This window comes from Gadus morhua, chromosome 5 (genome assembly GCF_902167405.1).
Source record: "Gadus morhua chromosome 5, gadMor3.0, whole genome shotgun sequence".
In the NCBI taxonomy this organism is placed as follows: Eukaryota; Metazoa; Chordata; class Actinopteri; order Gadiformes; family Gadidae; genus Gadus; species Gadus morhua.
Window position 1 is genome coordinate 16250779 of NC_044052.1, and position 20176 is coordinate 16270954.

The 20176-nt window shown below is 45.3% G+C and overlaps 2 protein-coding genes across 8 annotated transcripts; one reads left to right on the forward strand and one right to left on the reverse strand.

Annotated features, from left to right (window-relative positions):
- The first annotated feature begins 782 nt into the window (after positions 1–782).
- Positions 783–4505, forward strand: fam98b (family with sequence similarity 98 member B). Its single transcript, XM_030356237.1, has 8 exons — positions 783–971; positions 1195–1343; positions 1432–1560; positions 1787–1962; positions 2103–2183; positions 2331–2447; positions 2891–3058; positions 3415–4505. Exons 1-8 carry the CDS (start codon positions 934–936, stop codon positions 3652–3654), a joined length of 1098 nt encoding a protein of 365 aa, XP_030212097.1. The 5' UTR covers positions 783–933; the 3' UTR covers positions 3655–4505.
- Positions 4506–4971: 466 nt separating this feature from the next.
- ptpn21 (protein tyrosine phosphatase non-receptor type 21) lies at positions 4972–20114 on the reverse strand. 7 transcript variants are annotated; one of them, XM_030356231.1, is made up of 21 exons: positions 19959–20114; positions 19217–19293; positions 18703–19010; positions 17580–17749; positions 16451–16548; positions 14910–14977; positions 14740–14810; positions 14007–14094; positions 13569–13657; positions 12909–12996; positions 12591–12670; positions 12342–12449; positions 11874–11934; positions 11603–11687; positions 9952–11480; positions 9148–9297; positions 7886–8104; positions 7279–7407; positions 6803–7037; positions 6360–6520; positions 4972–6261 (listed from the first exon to the last, which is right to left on the reverse strand). In XM_030356231.1, exons 3-21 carry the CDS (start codon positions 18880–18882, stop codon positions 6133–6135), a joined length of 3738 nt encoding a protein of 1245 aa, XP_030212091.1. In that variant the 5' UTR covers positions 18883–19010; positions 19217–19293; positions 19959–20114; the 3' UTR covers positions 4972–6132. The 7 variants fall into 7 exon arrangements, with proteins under 7 accessions (XP_030212091.1, XP_030212089.1, XP_030212090.1 ...); XM_030356229.1 differs by lacking the exon at positions 19959–20114 and adding an exon at positions 19623–19836; XM_030356230.1 differs by lacking the exon at positions 19217–19293.
- Between the last annotated feature and the right edge of the window lie 62 nt (positions 20115–20176).

Sequence of the window (20176 nt, forward strand, 5' to 3'; positions counted from 1 at the left end):
CGGCACCGCTAATCTAGGGCTGAGGAGGATGGAGTCGACCCAGGGATGATGATTGTTTAGGGAATGGGAAGATGAAAAAGCCAAGATGTACATTGAGGTATAAATATGCACATTCAAAACCTAGTCTAGGACAATGAGTTCCAACCCCAGCTATAAAATGAACATTGAAAGCTCTCTTGATTAGTATGTTTTGTTCTTTCAAGTCATTAGCCAATCAAATGTTTTGGATTGGTGAGTGATGGCAAAGGGCCTACTAGAATGAAATCCTTATCCATCCTCTCCATTAAATCACATTTCAAACAACTTTGGAGCTCTTCGATCCCGCTATCTGGAGACCCAAGTATAAGTATTGCAAATGTAATCACTTTCTAAGTTTCACTGATAAAACTATTAGGTTGGCAAAACGTTTATTATTTTAAAGGGAAAGAAAAATGAATATATATATACATATATACATATAAATATATGAATGAATAAAAAATGTGGCGGCTATTAGACTATTGGACTATCCCGTATATTGGCCGAATTTATCAACAAACGGGATCCAAACCCAATATACACAAGTATTAACATCGTATATTATATTAATGTTATATAATATAACATATCCTACTTGCATCCTCGTTTTGCAAATAATGCTGATTTTAAAATATGTATGCTTCAGCTCAAGGAAATTGCATTTCAGTTTATACTTGTGGACTGCCATTTAGTCCAAATAATGAGGATAATATCATACATAACAGGCCTGGGTCATATCTGCAGCGGAACGTTTGCTCTGAGGTAACGTTCCACAGGGGCTGATTTGATTGTTACAGCGAACCGATAGCATGTTTTCACTGCAGATGTGAATGAATATTCTGTCTGTTTGAATAAGGACTTAAAACGTAAGGAATATATGATATTATACTCCAAGGCCTCAGAACTGCTTCCACGATGGAAGGAGACATTTTGGATTCGTTAGAACAACTTGGGTAAGCAAGCAGACGTTGTCCTATAGCTAGTGTGGCTTAAAATATTCGACATAATATCAAGCATACGTTGTGGTTTTGTTGAACAAACAATAAATAAACATTAAAACACACTAATGGGCTGTAACACAGGCAGATTGCACTGATCATATCATGGCGACGTATATCAAATCTGGCTATTCAAAATGCAATAGATTGATTCTTATCCTACACTGTTATCATTAAGGTACGATGGCCCTCTGCTGGAGGAGAAGTGTCTACTCAGTGGTGTAGAAGGAGGGCTGTCCTCTCCGGAGTTTGTGGACCTCTGCGTGTGGCTGGCGTCCAGATTAAAGACGTTATGCAATCTGGAAGAAAGCATTTCTTCCGGACCAGGTAAAGCACTATACTCCCTACTGAATTAATATGGCAATAATAATGGCCTCATGTATTCATTTTTGTGATTTGTCCTATTTCCCTCCAGGTGACATTGATGGGCTTCAACTGGAGATGAGCAGTTTGCTAAAAGAGCTTCACTGTCCTTACAAGGCGGTTCTCGCAGGGATTCTCAAGGGACAACTGCAAATCAAAAAGCACAACCTGCAGCTACTCTGTGTGTAGTAGGCTACATTTTGCATGTAATTCAAGTTTGCACCAAAAATGCATGTTTGACATGAACTCTTATGCTTGCGTATGGTATAATATATTATAGTATATCTTATCAAATACTGAACTTGATACAATAATACACAAATTTCGAAGTTTTATCTTTTCTTTAATGCAAAAAGATAATTGCGCATACAATTCAGATGATTCTGACCAGGGTGTATTTTTCACAGTGTTCCTCAGCTCTGAGCTCCAAGCAGCCCAGATGGAGAGGAGCAAGATGGGGTCGAAGAAGGAAGGACGAGACGGCAACTTCCATCAGGACCTCCAGGACATCTGTCAGACCTTAGTGCTGCCTGAGCCTCGCGGACGAGACATAGAGGAGGTTTTCTCTCAAGTAGAGGAACAGGTGCGGCTGAATGTCTCAAAAATGTTATGTTTTATTTAACATATTGACAAGAGAGTTTGACTTATATGATTAGCACGGTATTTCGATTTTTTATTTTCTACTTGTGTACTTGTTTATTATACAATGTGCTTCTTTTACAGATAAACAAAGTCCTTCAAAAACTTCCCACTGGGATCATGGAAGAGCCGGTGCTGACCAAGACTCTGAGCCATGACCAATGGGTGAGCTGGCAAAGCCTTGTGTATAAACGCCTCGTGCACAATCGGAGGCTTTGGAACCCATTTACGAGAAGTACCTCCAGTGTTGTTCTTTTGTAGGTGATACTATGAGGTTTTTTGTTCGTCCGACTGATTTCTCTTGTTTGTCAGGAGAAACTTAATAGCATCAACGTAGCACTGACGTCGGAGTACGAGTGCCGGAGGAGGATGTTGATCAAAAGACTGGATGTGACCGTGCAGTCCTTTGGCTGGTCCGACCGAGCTAAGGCAGGTCGAATGTTCTTCCTCTCATTATGCTTATGCCGTTTGCCCTCAACTGATTGTTGTATGTTATGTCTATATCTGTCCATCCCGTCAAAGACAATGTGCTGTCATTGTTGACAGTTGTTAAAGTCTATCCCTCTTTAAATTATATTGAACATAGCTTTGTTGTTTCCATGTATATCTGTATTAATGACAGGAGGTGATTATTTAACTTAAAAATACTAAATAATAAGTTATAATATATTGCATTATATAAATGTTAACTTAAAAGTTATGTGATCTTTTTTGAGGCTTATATAGATTGTCCTATCATTCAGAGGTGGATAACAAAATCTATGCTGAATAGGGAATTCATTGACGTCCCTTTTCTGTCAGCCTTGTATGATGCTACATTTTGATACGGACACGTGTTTGATTCTAATCCCATATGTGTCTGTGGTTTTCAGGTGAAGGTGGACAGCATGGCCAGGGCGTACCAGCCAAGGAGACACTCCTTGAGGCCCCAGCCCTCTGTGGGGGTTGCGGAGCTGCTGGCTGCCAGGGAGGACATCTGTAACGTGGTGAAAACTAGCAGTGGCTCCAGCAGGGAGCATACAGCCTGTGCTGTCAACAAGGTACTTCTATCGCTCGTATTACAGTCTCTCCCAGGCCGGTGGGATAAGGATACCATTGACTCTCGATACTTCTGTCGCGTTATCCTGTAATCCCACCCCCAAATATACATCAACAAACAAGCGAATGATTCTGCTCCATTAAAAAATGTTGTGCTAAAAAGTGGAAAATTATGTTGCAGTTAACCTAAAATACTGTTTCATTCATTTTATTCTTGACCGGCCGTCGAAAACAAAACATCGCCCTTTTCCTGCTTGACCAATCGATTTGTTAACAACTACAACTATGTCCTGCCTCATAAATATAGAAGCAGTCCCACTTTCAATGCGGTCCTTGATTGGTTGGTTCTGCTCTGCAGGTCTTGATGGGCAGGGTGCCCGACCGAGGAGGCCGTCCCTCTGAGATAGATGCCCCGCCCCCTGAGATGCCTCCCTGGCAGAAGAGACAGGAGGGTGGAGGTGGCTGGGGGAGAGGAGGTGGTGGAGGAAGAGGAGGTGGTGGTAATTGGAGAGGGGGCGGCGGCGGAGGCGGCGGTGGTGGTGGTGGAAGAGGAAGTTGGAACCACGGTGGACATGGAGGGAAGAGAGGGAGATACTAGCACTAATTGTATTATTTTGTTGCAGTCTTGTCAATGTGTACAGTGTTATAAACTTAGCTATTTTCTAGAGACAGAAACAAATAATTTTCAAGTTTGTTGAAAAGTACATGGAATCAATCATGTTTGCAGAATTTGATGCCATTTGGCTTAAATGCTGACGGCCTCATTGAACTATTTCTTACTGGTAATGAATTTTATGCCCGTGGTTTTTATTTGTTAGAATTTTCTATGCATGAACTTTGAAGTTTTGACTAGAACAGTGTGACTAAACAAGATTATGTATTTCTAGTGGCACCCAGTTTTGCAAGGTCAAACTCAAAATACATCACAACTTCCATCATGTTTGGTGTGGAAGCTTAACTTGAGTTTTAAACAGAGGAATACGTTCAGGTATCACTTGACGAATCTCTGACAAAATGGAAATTTAGTGAGATGTGTGAACAAATTATTACAATTAAGAAATATATACTGAAAATATCATTCCTTTATTCTGTACTGCGACTAGGAGATATTTTAGTTATTTCTTATACTATTCTACTGCCTTAGATGTAAAGTATGGCAAAGCAATGTTCATTCAGCCAATGAATTGCTCACCATCATGAACTATTTTCTGTAGACAGATACCACTGTAGTTTGATTAAGTTTGTCTCATTTATTTAATGAAGTTTCCCGAACAGTAACCTGTCTTGAACTCACCTCGTTTTGGACCACTAGGGGACACTGCAGGCAAGTGGTGATGCCTGAATAAAATGTATATTTGCAAATATTTATTAGCAGAGACTATCTCCACTTTTTCCTGGGAATTACGATTTTCACATTGTTTAATAAACCCTTTGTTCTGACAAACACTATTGCAATGTGTACCTAATGCAAATGCTTACATTTTTCAGTTTGGCTACAAAAAACGTACCTAGTTTAGAAACACACTAAAGCTAGCATTAAAATGGGTTAAGATTCTCTAATTGCATTCCACTGCTGTGGACTATCGACTAAATGTCTATCAAAGCTTGACTTTAGGCCATCTCATGTCTCTCCCATGCGCTGCTCTCGAAACAACAGTTTAATACAATAGCAGTCAGTAAAGCAATGCTTGCAAATCTTTGTTGAATACTGCCCAATTCAACAATTACCCTGTAGCCAACACTTCATGTGACCAAGGCTTCATGAAAACTTCAATAGAGCTGGTTTGAGTACCCAATAGTTAAATTAATTACTCTCTGCAGGAACACCTGCACATGGATGTGTTGTATGGCTACTACAAAGCATATCACTGACATCTTAGGTAATTCACACATGTGGGAAATAAAACATTGAAGAGATGTTGTACAGCATTTATTGGACAGAGGGCTAGGGGAGCCCGATTTGCCAGCATGATCAACTCACATTAGTGAAGTCGTTATAAATATGTTTGTCTTCCAGATCTACCGATGACAAATAAACCTGCTTCGCACTTTTAAGGTCAGATTGTTGAATACAAAATAATATTACTTATTTTTTAGGATGACATTCACACATTTAAAAAAAAGTGGGTTTTGAACTAAATTGCTAGGGCATCGAGCCTGCTTACAAAAGTATTTGCTTTGAGTGTGCGGATCGAGTAAATACAAAACAGTCCTTTGTGATCCACCTGTTAAATTGACTTCTAAACCACCATTATGTTTGCTTTCAAAAGGAAACAAAACAAAGAAATAAATATTACCAGTGAAAGGTTACTAAGACAGCCATGTAAAGCCTCGTTACAGGTGAATGAATGCGACTGGGGATAAACAAGGATTCTTTGGTTAACACCTGAGAACTGAGTTGTCAATCCACCGAAACATCAATATTGTGTGCGCTGTACAGCATTGTGTCCATAGCAACACAGGGATTATGATAAACAGCGCCATAGCTCCCTGACTAACAAGATATTTATTATAATTATTATATTCAGCTTCATGGTTGTGGGATAAGTAAGCCTTCTGTGTGGCAGGTCCATATGTCATTTCTGGGCCCTATACTCAGTATAGACCTAAGAATATCTATAAAAATATCCTCTATACCAGGTATGTTTAACGCCTTCATGATCAGATAAAAAAATAATGACCTTCATTCAGTAACACATTCATCTCGGAAAACCAAACAAAAAGCTGGATCATATTAAAAGATCCACTGGTTTTGAATACAAAAAGAAAATCTAAAATGTTTTTTTTACTGCAGCGTGACCAAAGTTCTTCTATATATATATACAGCTTTTACCAAAAAAGTGCTGGGCTTCATGTATTATTCAAAGTAGGGTAAATAACACAGTGGATTATTATAATACTGTATGGGGCGAGGCATAGCGCGGTGGCTACGAGTCCTTTGGGTTGGCTGTCGCTTCCTCATCCTAATTCAAGTCTTTGACCTCCGTTAATACTCGAGGGGGGAGGGGTTCCGCTTCGATGCAGGCCGCGGAGACGATCTCGGGCGCCCACTCGTTCGTTAAAGACGACGTGGGGTTTAGATGAGCCTGGAGTTGCGCAGGAACTGGATGAGCACCTTGTAGATGAAGACGTACTGCGAGATGGTCTGCACCATCATCATCCTCTGCTGACGGAGCATGCTCAGGACCGTCGGGACGTCGAACATCTGGGACAAAAGACAACAGGTTCAATCCTTTAGTTTGTTTTGTCTTTTGCATTTTATTGATCATTATGTTGATTGGTTGTCGAGCTCGGCATGGTTACCTCGTTGTGCTCCAGACAGGCGATCATGATCTCTGAGAGGAGGACAACCCCCGTGCGGCCCACCCCGGCGCTGCAGTGCACCAGCACTGGCTGGTGGGCGTTCTTGGGGTCACTGATGCTGTTGGTGTGCCTCCTCACGGACTGGACCTCCTCCAGGAAGGCTGCAGGGCACGGGCGGACACGCAGGTTAACGATGACACACACACACACACACACACACACACACACACACACACACACACACACACACACACACACACACACACACACACACACACACACACACACACACACACACACACACACAAATAAGGTTTAGATATGGATTGTATGTATGTTTTAAAATTAATGCCATTTTCTAATTTAGACCATCATTATAGTCCAATTTTTCCCTGGACAAATCACGGCTCTGAATTCAGCGCAGGTGTCTCTGGACGACTCACTGAGGAAGCCCTTGAAGTCCTCTGGACAGCCGTGGTCGGGCCAGTCGGTGTACTGCAGGTGCCAGATGGTCCTCTCGTGGCCCGAGAGCAGGTGTTTGATCTTGAGGCCGGTGGTGGCGTAGCATCCCGAGTCTGTCCGGAAGCGGGTGGTGATCTTGAAGCGGCCGTACGTCACCGTGTTGTGGCGCGAGCCCAGCCGCGGCCAGTAGCGGAAGCTCTTCTCCCGACCGCCCTCCTGCAGAACCGGCGGGAGAGACGGAGTCAACACTGAGTCAACACTCCCACACAACAAACGGTTCAGCCATTCTCCAACCACTACACGGTCAAAAGTGGAGATTTAGTCAAATCCTAATTTACAACCCGGACATGTTCAAGAAGGCTAGCGCCCAATTGTCAACAACCAGTTACCAGTAAGAGGTAATAATGATGTTTTGAAATGAGCCTTTGGGAGACAACTCAGCGTTTTAACCACGTACCTCTTCAGCGGTAACCATAGCGATGATGGACACGCCCTGCTCCCAGACCATCTGCCAGAAGTCCTGGCAGGTGTTGGACAGGGGGCCCTGCGATGCGATGTAGCTCCACTCATGGCCGCTCACAGTGACCTACAGGGCGAGGACACACACACTGCGTCAGGTTCGGCTGCTGTAACCACCAACTTTGGCAAAAAACAATGGGAGCTGACCAGACGTTTCTTGATTTGCACTGAAAGAGTTACACTTCCAGTGTGCTGCAAGTTATTGGATATGGTGAGTAAATGGCCTGCATTTATATAGCGCTTTTTATCCGAAGCACTTTACAGTATTGCCAGGCATTCACCCATGCATGCACACATTCTCACACAGACAGCGGGGCTAAACCACGCAAGGCGACAGCCAGCTCGTCGGGAGCAGTTAGGGTGAGGTGCCTTGCTCGGGGACACCTCGACACTCGGCTAGGAGGAGCCGGGGATCGAACCAGCAACCTTGCGGTTACCAGCCAACCCTGCTCTAGCTACTGCCGCCCCCCGGAGTGGTGAGTCCCACCGTCGATGGACGACAGGGACAGTGATGTGACTGTGAGGTCAAGGCTCCTGGCTCTCACTCTGATGTGCGAGGCGTTGATGTAGCCCGTGTTGTTCTCCTTGGTGGGGACCAGCTCCACGCGCGTGTCGTCGTAGGGCAGCACGTCCTGGAAGCGGTTCCTTTCGCCGTTCTCGGGCTGCTGGGCGATGGCGCAGTCGCCCGACGGCCGGCGCTTGGGGATCTGCTCGTACTCGGTGAACACCATGCCCTGCTCCATGCGCTGCTCCAGAACCTTACACTGACACACACACACACACACACACTCTATGACGAATAAACCCAGAGAGAAGTAGAGACAGCGGGTGATATGCGGCATGCAACGGCCTCCACGACGCACACGACGCAACATTGTCGATTTAAAGAGCCAGTGAACCCAAAACGTTTTAAACATGGTAAGGCGTCTTATATGATCGTCAATGTAGTCACTGTGCCATTTAATCACATACTGAATTAAGTCGCAGATTAAGAGGAAAAAGGGGTACAATTGTATATTTTTGCCATTCATCCCAAAACAACACGTGAACGTTCCACTCTGCTGCGTACGGAGATGCCGTTCTTTTCGTGAAGCCAGGCTACTTTTTCCCGACGTAGTCTGGCGTCACAAACCAAGGGGCCCCGGCAGCGTGGTGTGAGTGTGGACGTGTGGAGCTCTGTCTGGGCAGCGGCGGACTGCGGTGTAAGGTTTCGCTTTTCTGACAGTTATTGTGTAACGCCACGGTGTTACGGTGTGGACGGTGAAGCTCCATCTGAGCAGCGATGGATTTAATATCCACGTTTGAGTGAGGGTAAGGCTTCCCGGACACCTATGGTACAACGCTACGGTGTGTGAGGGATTTCATATACAAAAATCACATGGCGCAGTGTTACACGACTGTACTCAAAAAGTATCATAACATTGGCCTGGGCCGTAACCATGGGGATAACACGCCCCCCTCGTTCCCAAAACACTTTTGTTTCGTTATCACAGCGTGTTCAAATTCCATCTCAAACAGTGGGATCACTGGCTCTTTAAATATAAATTCAGCTTAGATGGGGGAACTACATTTGGACAAGGCAGTAGCTAGGCTGTTACACCGTAAACACTCACAGGCCAGCTGTAGACCTCCAGAGAAAGATGACAAGCATCTGCAAATTACTTTGTATAAAAGTCCAATTCATCTGAATAGTAAATATTTTACATAAGCAGTAGAAACACACACACACACACACACACACAGTCAGCCAGTACAGAGTACAGATCGGCTCCATTATACAGAGTGTTGAAGGAGACGGTGCCCTCACCCTCTCGTCGTTGGAGGTGTTCTCGGGCTCGTCTTTGCCCTCGTCGTGCATGGGCAGCCGCGACAGCGACAGACCGTTGAGGGCCGCCACCTTCAGGGGCCCCATCTTCTTCACCTCCGCCCGGGTCCCACGCTTCGAGCCCTGCCGTGCCAACATGACCAGACAGGGGAGAGTGACGAGGTGGGCAGTTTAAAGTCTCCGGTGTCTCGGGAGGACAGTACAGAATACAGGAGGAAGTGGCTCTCAGGCGTTTGGGGAATGTCGCCTGTCGGGTTCTCTCTTCCTAGAGGTGTTCCGACTGCATTCTTTGCGGATGCAGGTGTGTCACGTGTGAAATGACAACATTGTTTGGGTTAACCTTGTTGGTGCCTTTTAAATGGGCGAAATTATTTCCCTTTCGTATCTCAGGCATGCAAACAATTTAGTTTGGAAAAATAAATAATAGGACTAGCATTGTTGAAAATAGTTTGTTTTTTTGAATTATTCAATAATGAACATATCTGCGCAACACATTCCTATTCAATTAGTAATAAAATGCAGTCTACTCTTTAAAGACTACTCCTAGATGATGTTCTCACGCAACAAGGAAATTTGACATTTAGATTGGTAAAAAAAAAAGCACTTCAAGGACTTAAAACCTAAGAACACAAATTAAAAAATTCCTTGATTTTCAAGTTCATGGCCGAGCTTTTAAGCGCGGAGCAGTGAAATAATAAGTGAAAAGTAAAAGACGTGTAGAAAATATCATTATATAGAAGGATTCAAGGCTCCCCAGCCAGGAGCCTTGGAGGACAAACAACTTACCGGAGGTGGCAGCCCTTCAATGGTCTTCTTCGCAGCGGGAACGTCGGACACGGGCCTCTTCTTGAAGTCCTTCTTGGGCTGACTGCTCAGGTCTCCCTCCGACACCGAGGGCATGATCCTGGGCTGCCGGAGCTCTGAGAGCAGGTAGCGTGGCTCCAGGTCCTGCACCAGAGGGTGGGGCTGGTAGCCCAGGGCGCCGGCGAGGGCGGGGTCCAACGGGAGGCCCACGGGGTAGGCGGGCGGCGGCTCCGGGGGGGTCTGCTCGTGAGCCGTCAGAGAGCAGAGGGACGTCAGGCTGCGCCGCGGACGTTGCTCCGGCAACACGGACGCCAGCGCGTCCTGGGAGAGCGGCGTTCGGCGCCCGCCGTCCTCCTCAAACTCCTCCTCCTCGCCGCTGCTGTGCACCAGCATGGTGGCGTCCGAGAGGGACTTCTTGTGTCCGTAGTGCGCGTCTCCCTTCGGGCCCGCCCCGTCGTCCGTCTTGGTGCGTTCCAGGAACACGTTGAGCTGGGAGCCCTGCGAGGGCTGGCCGCGGGCGGCGGCGGCGGGCGGCGTGGCGATGTCGGCGGCCGACGAGGACGCGGCTCTCTCTTTGACCCGGAGGCCCTCCAGGCTGTAGCCCAGGCCGGCGATCTCGATGGAGTTGCGCTTGTGGGCGCCGTGCGGGTAGCGCTGCGTGGGCCCCGTCTGGAGCAGCGGCTCCGACACCTCCTGGAGGGAGTGGGCCACGGGCAGGCTGTCCTCCTGGAAGGTCTGCACCGAGTGGTGCACGCGGCGCGTCACGATCAGGTCCGGGTTGCTGCTGCTGACGTACAGGTGGCGGGAGAGGTCCGGCGTGCTGTTGGCGGGCCGCGGGTGGGCGTAGGGGTAGGGCGGCGGCGGGCGGTACACCTGCGTCCGCATGATGTTGGGCGCCGGGTACTCCTGGGCCTGCTGCAGCTGGACGTTGGTGAGCTCCGGCACGCTGACGGCGCCCACCACGGGCCGCCGGTCGGCGGGGTACGGGTACGGCGAGGGGCTGTGGAAGCTGGAGTTGAGGTGGAAGGGGTAGTGCTGGAGGTGGCCGCCGCCGCCGCCGCCGCCGCCGTGCTCCACCCGGATCTCCGGCTGGCTGTACACCAGCGGGTCGGGCCGGCTGTAGGCGTACGAGTTGCCGATGTTGAGGTTCCGCATGGAGTGGCTCTGGCGGTGCTCGGGGGCCAGCACCACGGCCCCGGGGCCCCGGGTCTTCTGCCGCATCACCGTCTCGTAGTCGGGCGTGGCGCGGTACGAGGGCGGGATGAGCGCGCTGTGCCGGTGCGACGGCACGTAGTCGGGCCGCGTGACGTCGCTGCCCGTGATGGAGGGGTTGGAGGACATGGGCGAGGGCTGCGTGTAGTGCTGCGGGTTGGTGAGCGAGCTGGTGCTGTGGGCGCTGTACACGCTGCCGTTGCGCAGGCGCCCCCCGCTGCCGTACTCCAGCGGGGAGCGGTCCAGGCTGGTCTGCGAGTGGTAGTAGTAGCCGTTCTGGTTGTTCATGTACAGGTTGTCTGGAGAGCGTGAGGAGGCCGGGCGGCAGAGCACCGGTAGTTAGTGGGAGGTCATTCAACGTCTCGATACATGGGGGGGGGGGAATAGTGGGATATTTCAGATGTCCAGACAGGGTTCCTACCTTGGGACGTTGTGTAAGGCTCCGTGAAGTGACCGTTTGAGTGGTAGTGCATTTGAGGCGGGGGCATCATGAATGGTGGCTTTGGCTGAACAGTAACATCGGAACATAATAGAGCGATTTAGGGACAGCATTAATGGCAACAAGAAAATATTGAATTGTGTGTAATATTGAGTTATATTATTGTATATTATTGTAGGCCAAGCTTGGTTGGTATAGTGTACAACTGTTAAGTTAGGGCAAACTGATGTGTGTGAGAGGGGCTAGGACTTACCAGAGACATCCTGGTCGACGATCTTCGTCTGACCGGGTTAACAACGGTCGGTTGGGATTGACTGAGGAAGAAAAACATTAATAGTACAAGGAATAATAAACGATTGGATATTAGGCGGAAGGGTCCGGGTTGCATATTTTTTTCATAACAGATTTCTTAGTGAACTCAAACTCTCCGTAGAAAAGTCGGAGGAGGTTTGGTTCCACGTAGACTACCCTGTAGTTGTTGGCTTGATCAAATAATCTCAACAGGATCCAAGAAGATGAAGCCAAAGAGCATCTTTCAAAAAGAAAATTCTGTTTACACAAAAGGCCCACAAGCTAATTGTCCCTTTGGATGTGAGGGGTGAAAGGTGGGGGGGGGGGCTTGGGGGAGGGACGGAACTGACTGGAGAGCCAGAGGTGGGCGTTGGCACCTGGTTGGCAGGCATACCAGTTGGTAGGCGGTGGCTGAACCAGTGTTGCTCACCCCTTATTAGAAGGCAGAGAGGGACGAGAGAGCATTGGAAAGCGAGGGAAGGAAAGAGTGAGTATGGACTTCTGGGAGGCCTGGGAAGGCGGGGATTCACACTCCCCTCTAAAGAGAGAGGAGCAGAGGGGGAGAGGAGTGAGGCCACACCAAAGACGACATGCACACCAAGTACACGTGCGCACTGGCTAAGGCACAGGAGACAGAGACAGGAACTAGGCTAGACGTGTTAACAACAGACACACTTACAGGCTACTCTTGTTAATCTTATAGAACTTGTGTCTGGCCAGACACATCCGGCAGACGTATTTGGAGGTTTCCATGTCTTCCTAGGAAAAGGGAGAGATTTTGGTTGTTAACAATTTTATGCAGATGGCGATAAGGCATTTTAGTTCCAGTAAAATAACTTTCTGAAGATGGAATATGGCATTTTGACCCTGCATGTCAAACCACACCACACATGCTTTGTAGGGGAAACACTGGTAACATATATCCTAACCAGACGGTCTATTTCTAGAATGCAGACACTCCGTAACATAAGGGAGGGGGCCGGTGAGTGGCACTTACGGTCTGAAACTGAACGCTTTCCTCTTTGTTTGCTAGCTCCAGTGCGAAGAAGGACTTGTTGTGACTCATGTTGTTAATTTCATTCCACCTACACAACCAATTAGAGAAGCGAGTGACAAAGAAGGGAAAATAAGATGATGTCAGCGTGGTCACATACTTTAATGACAGAGAAACCTCAAAGGGAGTTTACTTGGTGTGGGAACGCAGACAATAAAACATTTAATAAAACCATTGCTGGAAAATAAATATTCTATGTTCAAGGGCCAAGCTATATATATTATGCACCGCACTGCGCAGACACAATACAGAACAGGCCAACACTAAATTAAAAACATGCACTAGATTCAAAAGCAATGCTTTCATTGGCTTTTTATGTCTGTCCCTCTTGGGAAATATTCAGGAAGGAAAGGAAAGGTCTGAAGGAAACGGGTAACATCGCAAGCCATAACATTGCCCAAGAATAAGTCAGGAATGCGTCACCTAACTCTATGCATGTTGGCCGACAACTTGACCCTTCTTCTACGGTAACAGCATTAGGGAAAACACCTACAATGAGCTTTTGCTTAAAGTGGCACATTTATCAACGGATCTGGTTTCATCGTTCTGTGGCATCGTCGTAAAGACACGCAAGACATTCCCCGGTGTATTTTTGAGACGTACTTAAATACTATTGGTGGCCTGCCATTTTTGTGCTTGACAAAGATGCCGTCCAGACAAGCTCCGAGGACGATGTCTGTTCCTGTTCCATCCTGTTGGGATTTAGGGGAGGATATAAATAACACAAGCATCGAGACATACTGAACCCACGCAGATCAAACCCACCTCCTAACAACCCCCTTTATATTGCATGTTCATTAGGCTCATAGACCCAACACTTGCCTTACTGGCAGATTTTCATTTTCCAGAATGAATCTATGGTATACTATACATGAGGGGTGGGCGGTATTAGCTAAAATTAATATCACAGTATTTTCCCACTTTTTTTACAAATCAAAACTTTCTACAAATTAAAAAGGAGTACATGTTAAATAAGGTTGTATTATAACTGTACTTATTAAACTGTCCCAATGGCTTCTTTAAGCTTTAGTATGAGGTTACCTTGGCCTGATAGCTCTCCTGGCCATAGCCCTCCATTTTCTCCACTTCCTGCATGTACAGCATCTCTGCCTCTGGGGCAGGCAGTCCGCTAAGATGGGAGGAACAAAACACAGCAATCAATGAGAACCACAGAATATGTTGGGTGAGGGCTCTCCTCTTCCGACAGGATCAGAATAGTACTTTACGAGTCTAGCAGGATCCACCTTCTGAGATACAGAACAGCTATTACCAGTGTATTCCGAATCCCCTCTGTAGGTTGGGTGAAGAATGTGTTCTGTGAGTTTTACAGGAGATAATCTAAAGCATGAGGGGGAAGTAAATGGAAGACGAGCAAAGGGAAAATGAATCCCAGCAGATAGAAGTGGAACGTGATGGAGGAGACAGATGGAGAACGTCTGCTCTGGACCAGATGAGATGACTGAGAAAAGGCAAAAGAACGAAGACTCGAGGTTCAGGGAGGCTAGGCGAGCTCCAGCTGTGGGCTTTCTTTTGGGCCCATCCATGTATAAATCACAAGAAATCAAAGTTTGTCGACGGGCCGACTAACACACACCAGATGCGGACGAAAAGATCCACAGAAAGGGCCAACCGGCCTAGATAGGCGAGACAGAGCTAAGAGTCCTTTGCGCCTGCATCCGAGAGATGTGAACGTGTTTGTCGGGTGAGGGCATGTAAAGCAATGCAAAATAAATGGCAGATGGAGAACTGGAAAGAAAATGGAAAACGTTCTTACCGGTAGCTCTGGTAGAGAAGAGCCACCTTCTGGGTTGCCTCTTCCAGTACGCGCTCATCCTGGATCCAGCCCTGGAGAGAAAATACACATTTATGAAAGAAATGTTGCATTACAAAGAGCAATTGCAGCCAATATCTACAGAGTTATAAGGAAAAAAAATAATAACTTACAATTGGGAACAGCACAAACTTCTGGAGGAACTCCTGAGAATCATATCTGTTGAAGTCTCCAAAGTCAGCTTTTGATAAAAAATAAATAAAAAGAAGAACTTTAACAATTACACAGGTAAATTGTTTTATATCTGTGTGCTCTCTTGCATTTAAATACAATTATATTGTTTACCAACATTCAGAATCATATAAATCATGCATTTGACCCGACGCTGACTTTTCCAAGCAAATTTTTTTGAATGGCATGACATCTATTAAGGAACCTGTGGTGTACGATGACCAGACCGGGCTAATTTTAGGAGTGAAGGGGACCCATTTGATATGGAAAGGCATTGCTTCAATGTCTGAAACCATCTTGATCCAAAGCAGATTCCTGGCCAGCCCTTTCTGCCTGCTGGCCATGCTCCCAGCTATGAGGAATATACCAAGAATCTTTAAAGGGCCTAAGGCTACAACTAACCTTTGGATTGCACTATGCTACAGTATATTTAGCCAAACACACACACACACACACACACACACACACACACACACACACACACACACACACACACACACACACACACACACACACACACACACACACACACACACACACACACACACCTTAAACTTCATTACGGAATTTATACGGAAGCATGACTGTTGAACAAGGTTTTAGATTCATTGTTAACCCTGGTAGTGACCAGGTAGTGGTTTAAGCAATGAGTCAGCCGCTTGGACATGACTGTTTCAGTCAATGACCTCAGGAGTCCGGCTGAGGTAACACCCAGTGACTTACATAGCGCTGTATCATTTTGCCAGAAGTGTCTGAGATTCTTATGGCCGGACACAGGCTTAGGAAATGTCTGAGGCTGAGACCTCACGCAAGGTGATTTCACACTCACACGCACACCACTGGATTTTATAGGGGTTGGTTTAGGCTTGAAACTGGCTTGTTAAGTGGCTCTATATTAAATGAAAAGGCAATATAAATTCCTGAGGGGTTGCTGAGTTGATGCTTACACAAGAAATGCATCCTCATCTTCAATAGGACGGTCATCACAAAACAAACTTTAGGAATAGTGGAATTGAGGAATAGTGAGAAATGTTGACGTTTTTTCATTGTGCCATTATTTTCAATTAAGATAACACAAAATGTTTGTTGACCAATAACAGTCAACTCCGCCAAAGGAGTAGTATAGTCCATCATTTTTATATTAACAATCCTCCAGCAGCTCAGAATTTACCAAAGCTAGAAAAGATTGGTTCAACATGTAGCATCCTTTTTCCAAATCACAATTCATGTGTTAGCTGGGGTGTTATTCTGTTTGCAAGTCACATAGTCAAGTTTGAACAAATAAAGGAATGGCTTCGATTTGCATACCGTGTTAAATTGGGTGTGGCACGATTAGAATGCTACTTTAATTTCAGTAACAATGGTGGCGTTTGTCTTCCAAAGTTTGCCATACCTTTTCAGCTAGACAACTGTGGGATGTTGACCACAGCCTTACACGCGACATGAAAGCCATATAATATGCGCCATCAAGGGTTCACATTACCTTGAACGGCCAATCCAGCCAAACGAATAGCTTGTTCAATTGAGCATGGGATTCTTCCCTCCAGAACATCTTTCTTTAGCTGTAGGTAATACTGATATCTACAAGGATAGAAGAGATTCACAGAGATTAGAAAACACTCGAAAACATGAAGCCATTATGAAGTCTGACATGCATGAACAATTAATTCATATACATTTGAGGTATGAGTCATTCAGAGTTCATTGTGCCAATGTCACAATATGGCTTTTGAATGATAGGTCTTTCAGTTGTAAATACACTAGCTTCAGATTATTGGGTCAAAAGATATGTTACAATGAAACAAACTGGTACTAAAAACATGTGGCGCTCCCCTCCCAAGCTCTATGTTGGACTGTCTTTATATGCACAGTATTTCTTGTATAGATTACTTGTTGGTGGTAATGGAGGTTATTACACAATAAGCCATTAAACGTTATACAACCAAAATAACAAAATGGTTTCTGAGAAATCACATGGAAACATAATATTCCAAATCATTGTATAATACGACCTAAATAAGCTATGTGACTAACAGAACATTTACTGCTCACATGATGACAGTCAGTCAGTGTATCGTTTTTTTTCCCCTCCCTCTTTTGTATACTAATATATTTACTATGCAGCGTCTTATAACCTGCTCACCAACCACATAAAAACATGAATAGTAAGATAGAGGGTCTGGGTTTAAAGACACTATTAGGCTGGACCAAATAAAGTAATGGGATCCTGGTTCTGAGTGCCAGAAAAATGGGTTAGGGCCAAGTCTTTGCAAAAACCTGACCAGAGTGTCAGAATGTACTCCTAAACTACTGCACAGAAACACAATTCAAGCTGTTTAGAAGAAGGCCACCTTGGCTAGAAATAAGGATAATTTACCAACGCATGTTCAACATGCTACAAAGTGGTTGTGTTCCCTTTTAATCTAATGTTTAGCATTGCCAACAGTCCTGGAGGTATTAAATTAAAATATGATAGGGGTTGCGGCGTTGGAAAAATCCATAATTTAAATACATGTAAAAATACATGTTTTCCATCCCCTAGGCCACATGAGCTTGCTGAGGTCATTGCTGCATACTTGACACATTCCAAGGTGGTGTCTGTGGGAACTCACCTTGTGATCTCCTGCTGGAGCTGCCCCACACTGGGCACGTAAAACACCACTCCAAAGTAAACAGTGGGCTCCAGGCCATACTTGTCCAGCTGCTTCTTCAATGGTTTCTCCAGGTCAATCCATCTTTGCTGGTGCTGCTTGTTGTAGTACCAAAGGCTGAAGAATGTTATCTTGGAAGGAAAGGTCAAGGTAATCACATAAGTTATTTAAATATGATTGTACATATTTGAATGATAAAACACTTCCCGGTGGAAAGGTCTAGTTAACATGAATTCAGAACTGTCAACACCTATGGAGCTATCAGCCCAATGAGCCATGATATTAAATCAATTAGACAAATCAACCAAATTTATAGACTGTCATTCTTCGCCCACTCTTGCGGTTATCTGGCAGATAACCGCAAGAGTGTCTCAAAATAGACAGTGAACTTTTAAGATTGTTGTTTGACACGGGATGTGTAACGTGTTCTAATCACAAAACAACACCTTATTGTTGTCCCTCGTGACCGTCATACCGAGAAGAACCTGATACAACCCTTCTCTAATAAATGACAAACAAGAGTAAGCACCACATGACTCCACAGAGCATGGTATGCACTTGCGAAGTTGAGCAAACAAACTGATTAAACAAGCAATCGGATGCATGCTACTGAATGGTGGTAGAAAAAAACTGCAGTTAAGAGTGATCTCATTAAATTCCACCATCGTACCTCTGTGGTGACCTGATGGGATGGTATCATATGGTATATGCTCTATAGTAGTGAATAAACACATTGACCCTGAATGCAACATTTTGATTGCAAAATCCAGAGGTTCAAGAATCCCTATGACACAACAATAGTGACGTATACAATTATGTGTCATAACTCTGTTCAAGTAACTGCTGCATCCGTATTCAAGGAGTAAATTGTGACCGGACCGGTATATGGCGGATTTATATGGTGAAGGTATAGGCCAATTACACATTTTTGTTTCCTGTACCAGAAATACAATATCGGATCAAATGAATGAGTTAACAATGATTGATTGATGACAGACCAATTTTTCTTCTCAAACATACTACATTTCAAAAGATATCTAAATTACAGACATGTCCAATGTGGTGTTCAAATAAATATGCGTACCTCTCTTAACTCCAGTCTCTGTGCAACGGCCTCCAAACATTCCTGTCCAGTACTCTCCACAGAAAGTGTAAACTCAACAAACTCTCTATTGAGCAGCTGAATCCGAGTGACGAGACAACTCTTGCTGGAAACATTATACCTTCGGGTCCTTTTGAGTTTTAAGCCAAATGGCAAGGGCATGTTTCACAATCCCACAATAGAAGAGACTTTTTCACTCCCGTTAGATTAAACTTGCCGCCGTTTGTCTCTCCAGATACTGCGCTATTATGAGGGCAATCAGACATCGGAATCATAATCCACAGGCAGACCTGGAAACAAAAAATAATGACAATTATTTCAAGTGAAACAGTAGACACCATTACCAAAACGTAATATCTATTTGGTCAACAGGGTCATGGTCTATGGTCATGTCAAACTCGACCGCGCCACCATATAGCATAACAGTAATCAGTAAATAACATAAACTATGTGGTGGAATGTGTTACTACGAACGACAACCAATTTTAATACATACAAGTAGCTAAATGGCCATGCATTTGGTAGCGCTAGAAGTGACTCCAGTTCCAGGGAATACTCGTATCCACAGCCAGACTAGAGGGGACATATGTGGGCGACAACAACCACATTTGAAATCCCTGCTGCTTGCAATGTCTGCTTCCCAAAATCATCATCCTCCACATTATAAAAGAAGGGCTCTTTAGTATGGCAAATTACTAGAATGTTCGGGCATTAGCATAAAGTTTGGGAAAACAACGCAATGGCAAGTTTTATTTAGACTGCGAAACATATGTCATTCAATGTATTTTAAACCGTTAGACATCCAAAGTAGCGTTAGCCCATTAGCTAGTGCTCCAGCAAGTAGACCGAACCCCAAGTAAAGCTGACGTCGCTGCTTATATCGCAAATAACGTGAACAGTACCGTTTTGTGGTTTAGGTTCCGATTTTGCTTCGGCTTTTAGGCCAGCAAGAAACTAGTCGAGAACGCGGATATGATGCGAGCTCCGCGTTGAGAGAAAAGCCATCTAAATGAACTAAATTTCACACACTAGAAGTTGAGCGGTAAACAAGTGTTGCACTCCAGGCTCCATAGCAGCTCCCAGATAGTTCAGTCAAGTCCCGGCCTAGTTCCACTTCCTGGGGCAGAGAGCAACAAGTGGATCCCCTCCACATCCGCCACGACATTGTTCCTCGCTTAGCAACTGTTGCTCAACGTTTGACGAACCTTTAAAAATGGGCTTATTATCGAATTACTTACGATTATTAACAAGGTCCCTCAGTCGAAAACATCTTTTTTTTCAAAGGCCGATACCAATTGAAGCGGGTTATAGTGCGTTTGTGGCGGCGGAATACTCGAAGGGTTTAAATCCATGACATCAGACAGCTGGAATGTTGGCCACTGAAACTGCGAGAAAACGAGACAGCTGGGGCAGAACTGCCTGCCACTGTCCGGTCTGTTTACGTTCAGTTCAAAGC

Excerpts from the sequence above, each read along its gene's own strand:
- fam98b (XM_030356237.1), top strand. The coding sequence starts at position 934 with ATGGAAGGAGACATTTTGGATTCGTTAGAACAACTTGG. Across the intron at positions 1,344-1,431 it reads AAGCATTTCTTCCGGACCAG|GTGACATTGATGGGCTTCAA; the intron begins GTAAAGCACTAT and ends ATTTCCCTCCAG. Across the intron at positions 2,448-2,890 it reads GCTGGTCCGACCGAGCTAAG|GTGAAGGTGGACAGCATGGC; the intron begins GCAGGTCGAATG and ends TGTGGTTTTCAG.
- ptpn21 (XM_030356230.1), bottom strand. The coding sequence starts at position 18,882 with ATGCCCTTGCCATTTGGCTTAAAACTCAAAAGGACCCGAAGGTATAAT. Across the intron at positions 13,658-14,006 it reads AGGAGAGCTATCAGGCCAAG|GATGGAACAGGAACAGACAT; the intron begins GTAACCTCATAC and ends AAATCCCAACAG. Across the intron at positions 7,408-7,885 it reads TCAACGCCTCGCACATCAGA|GTCACTGTGAGCGGCCATGA; the intron begins GTGAGAGCCAGG and ends CTCGCCCTGTAG.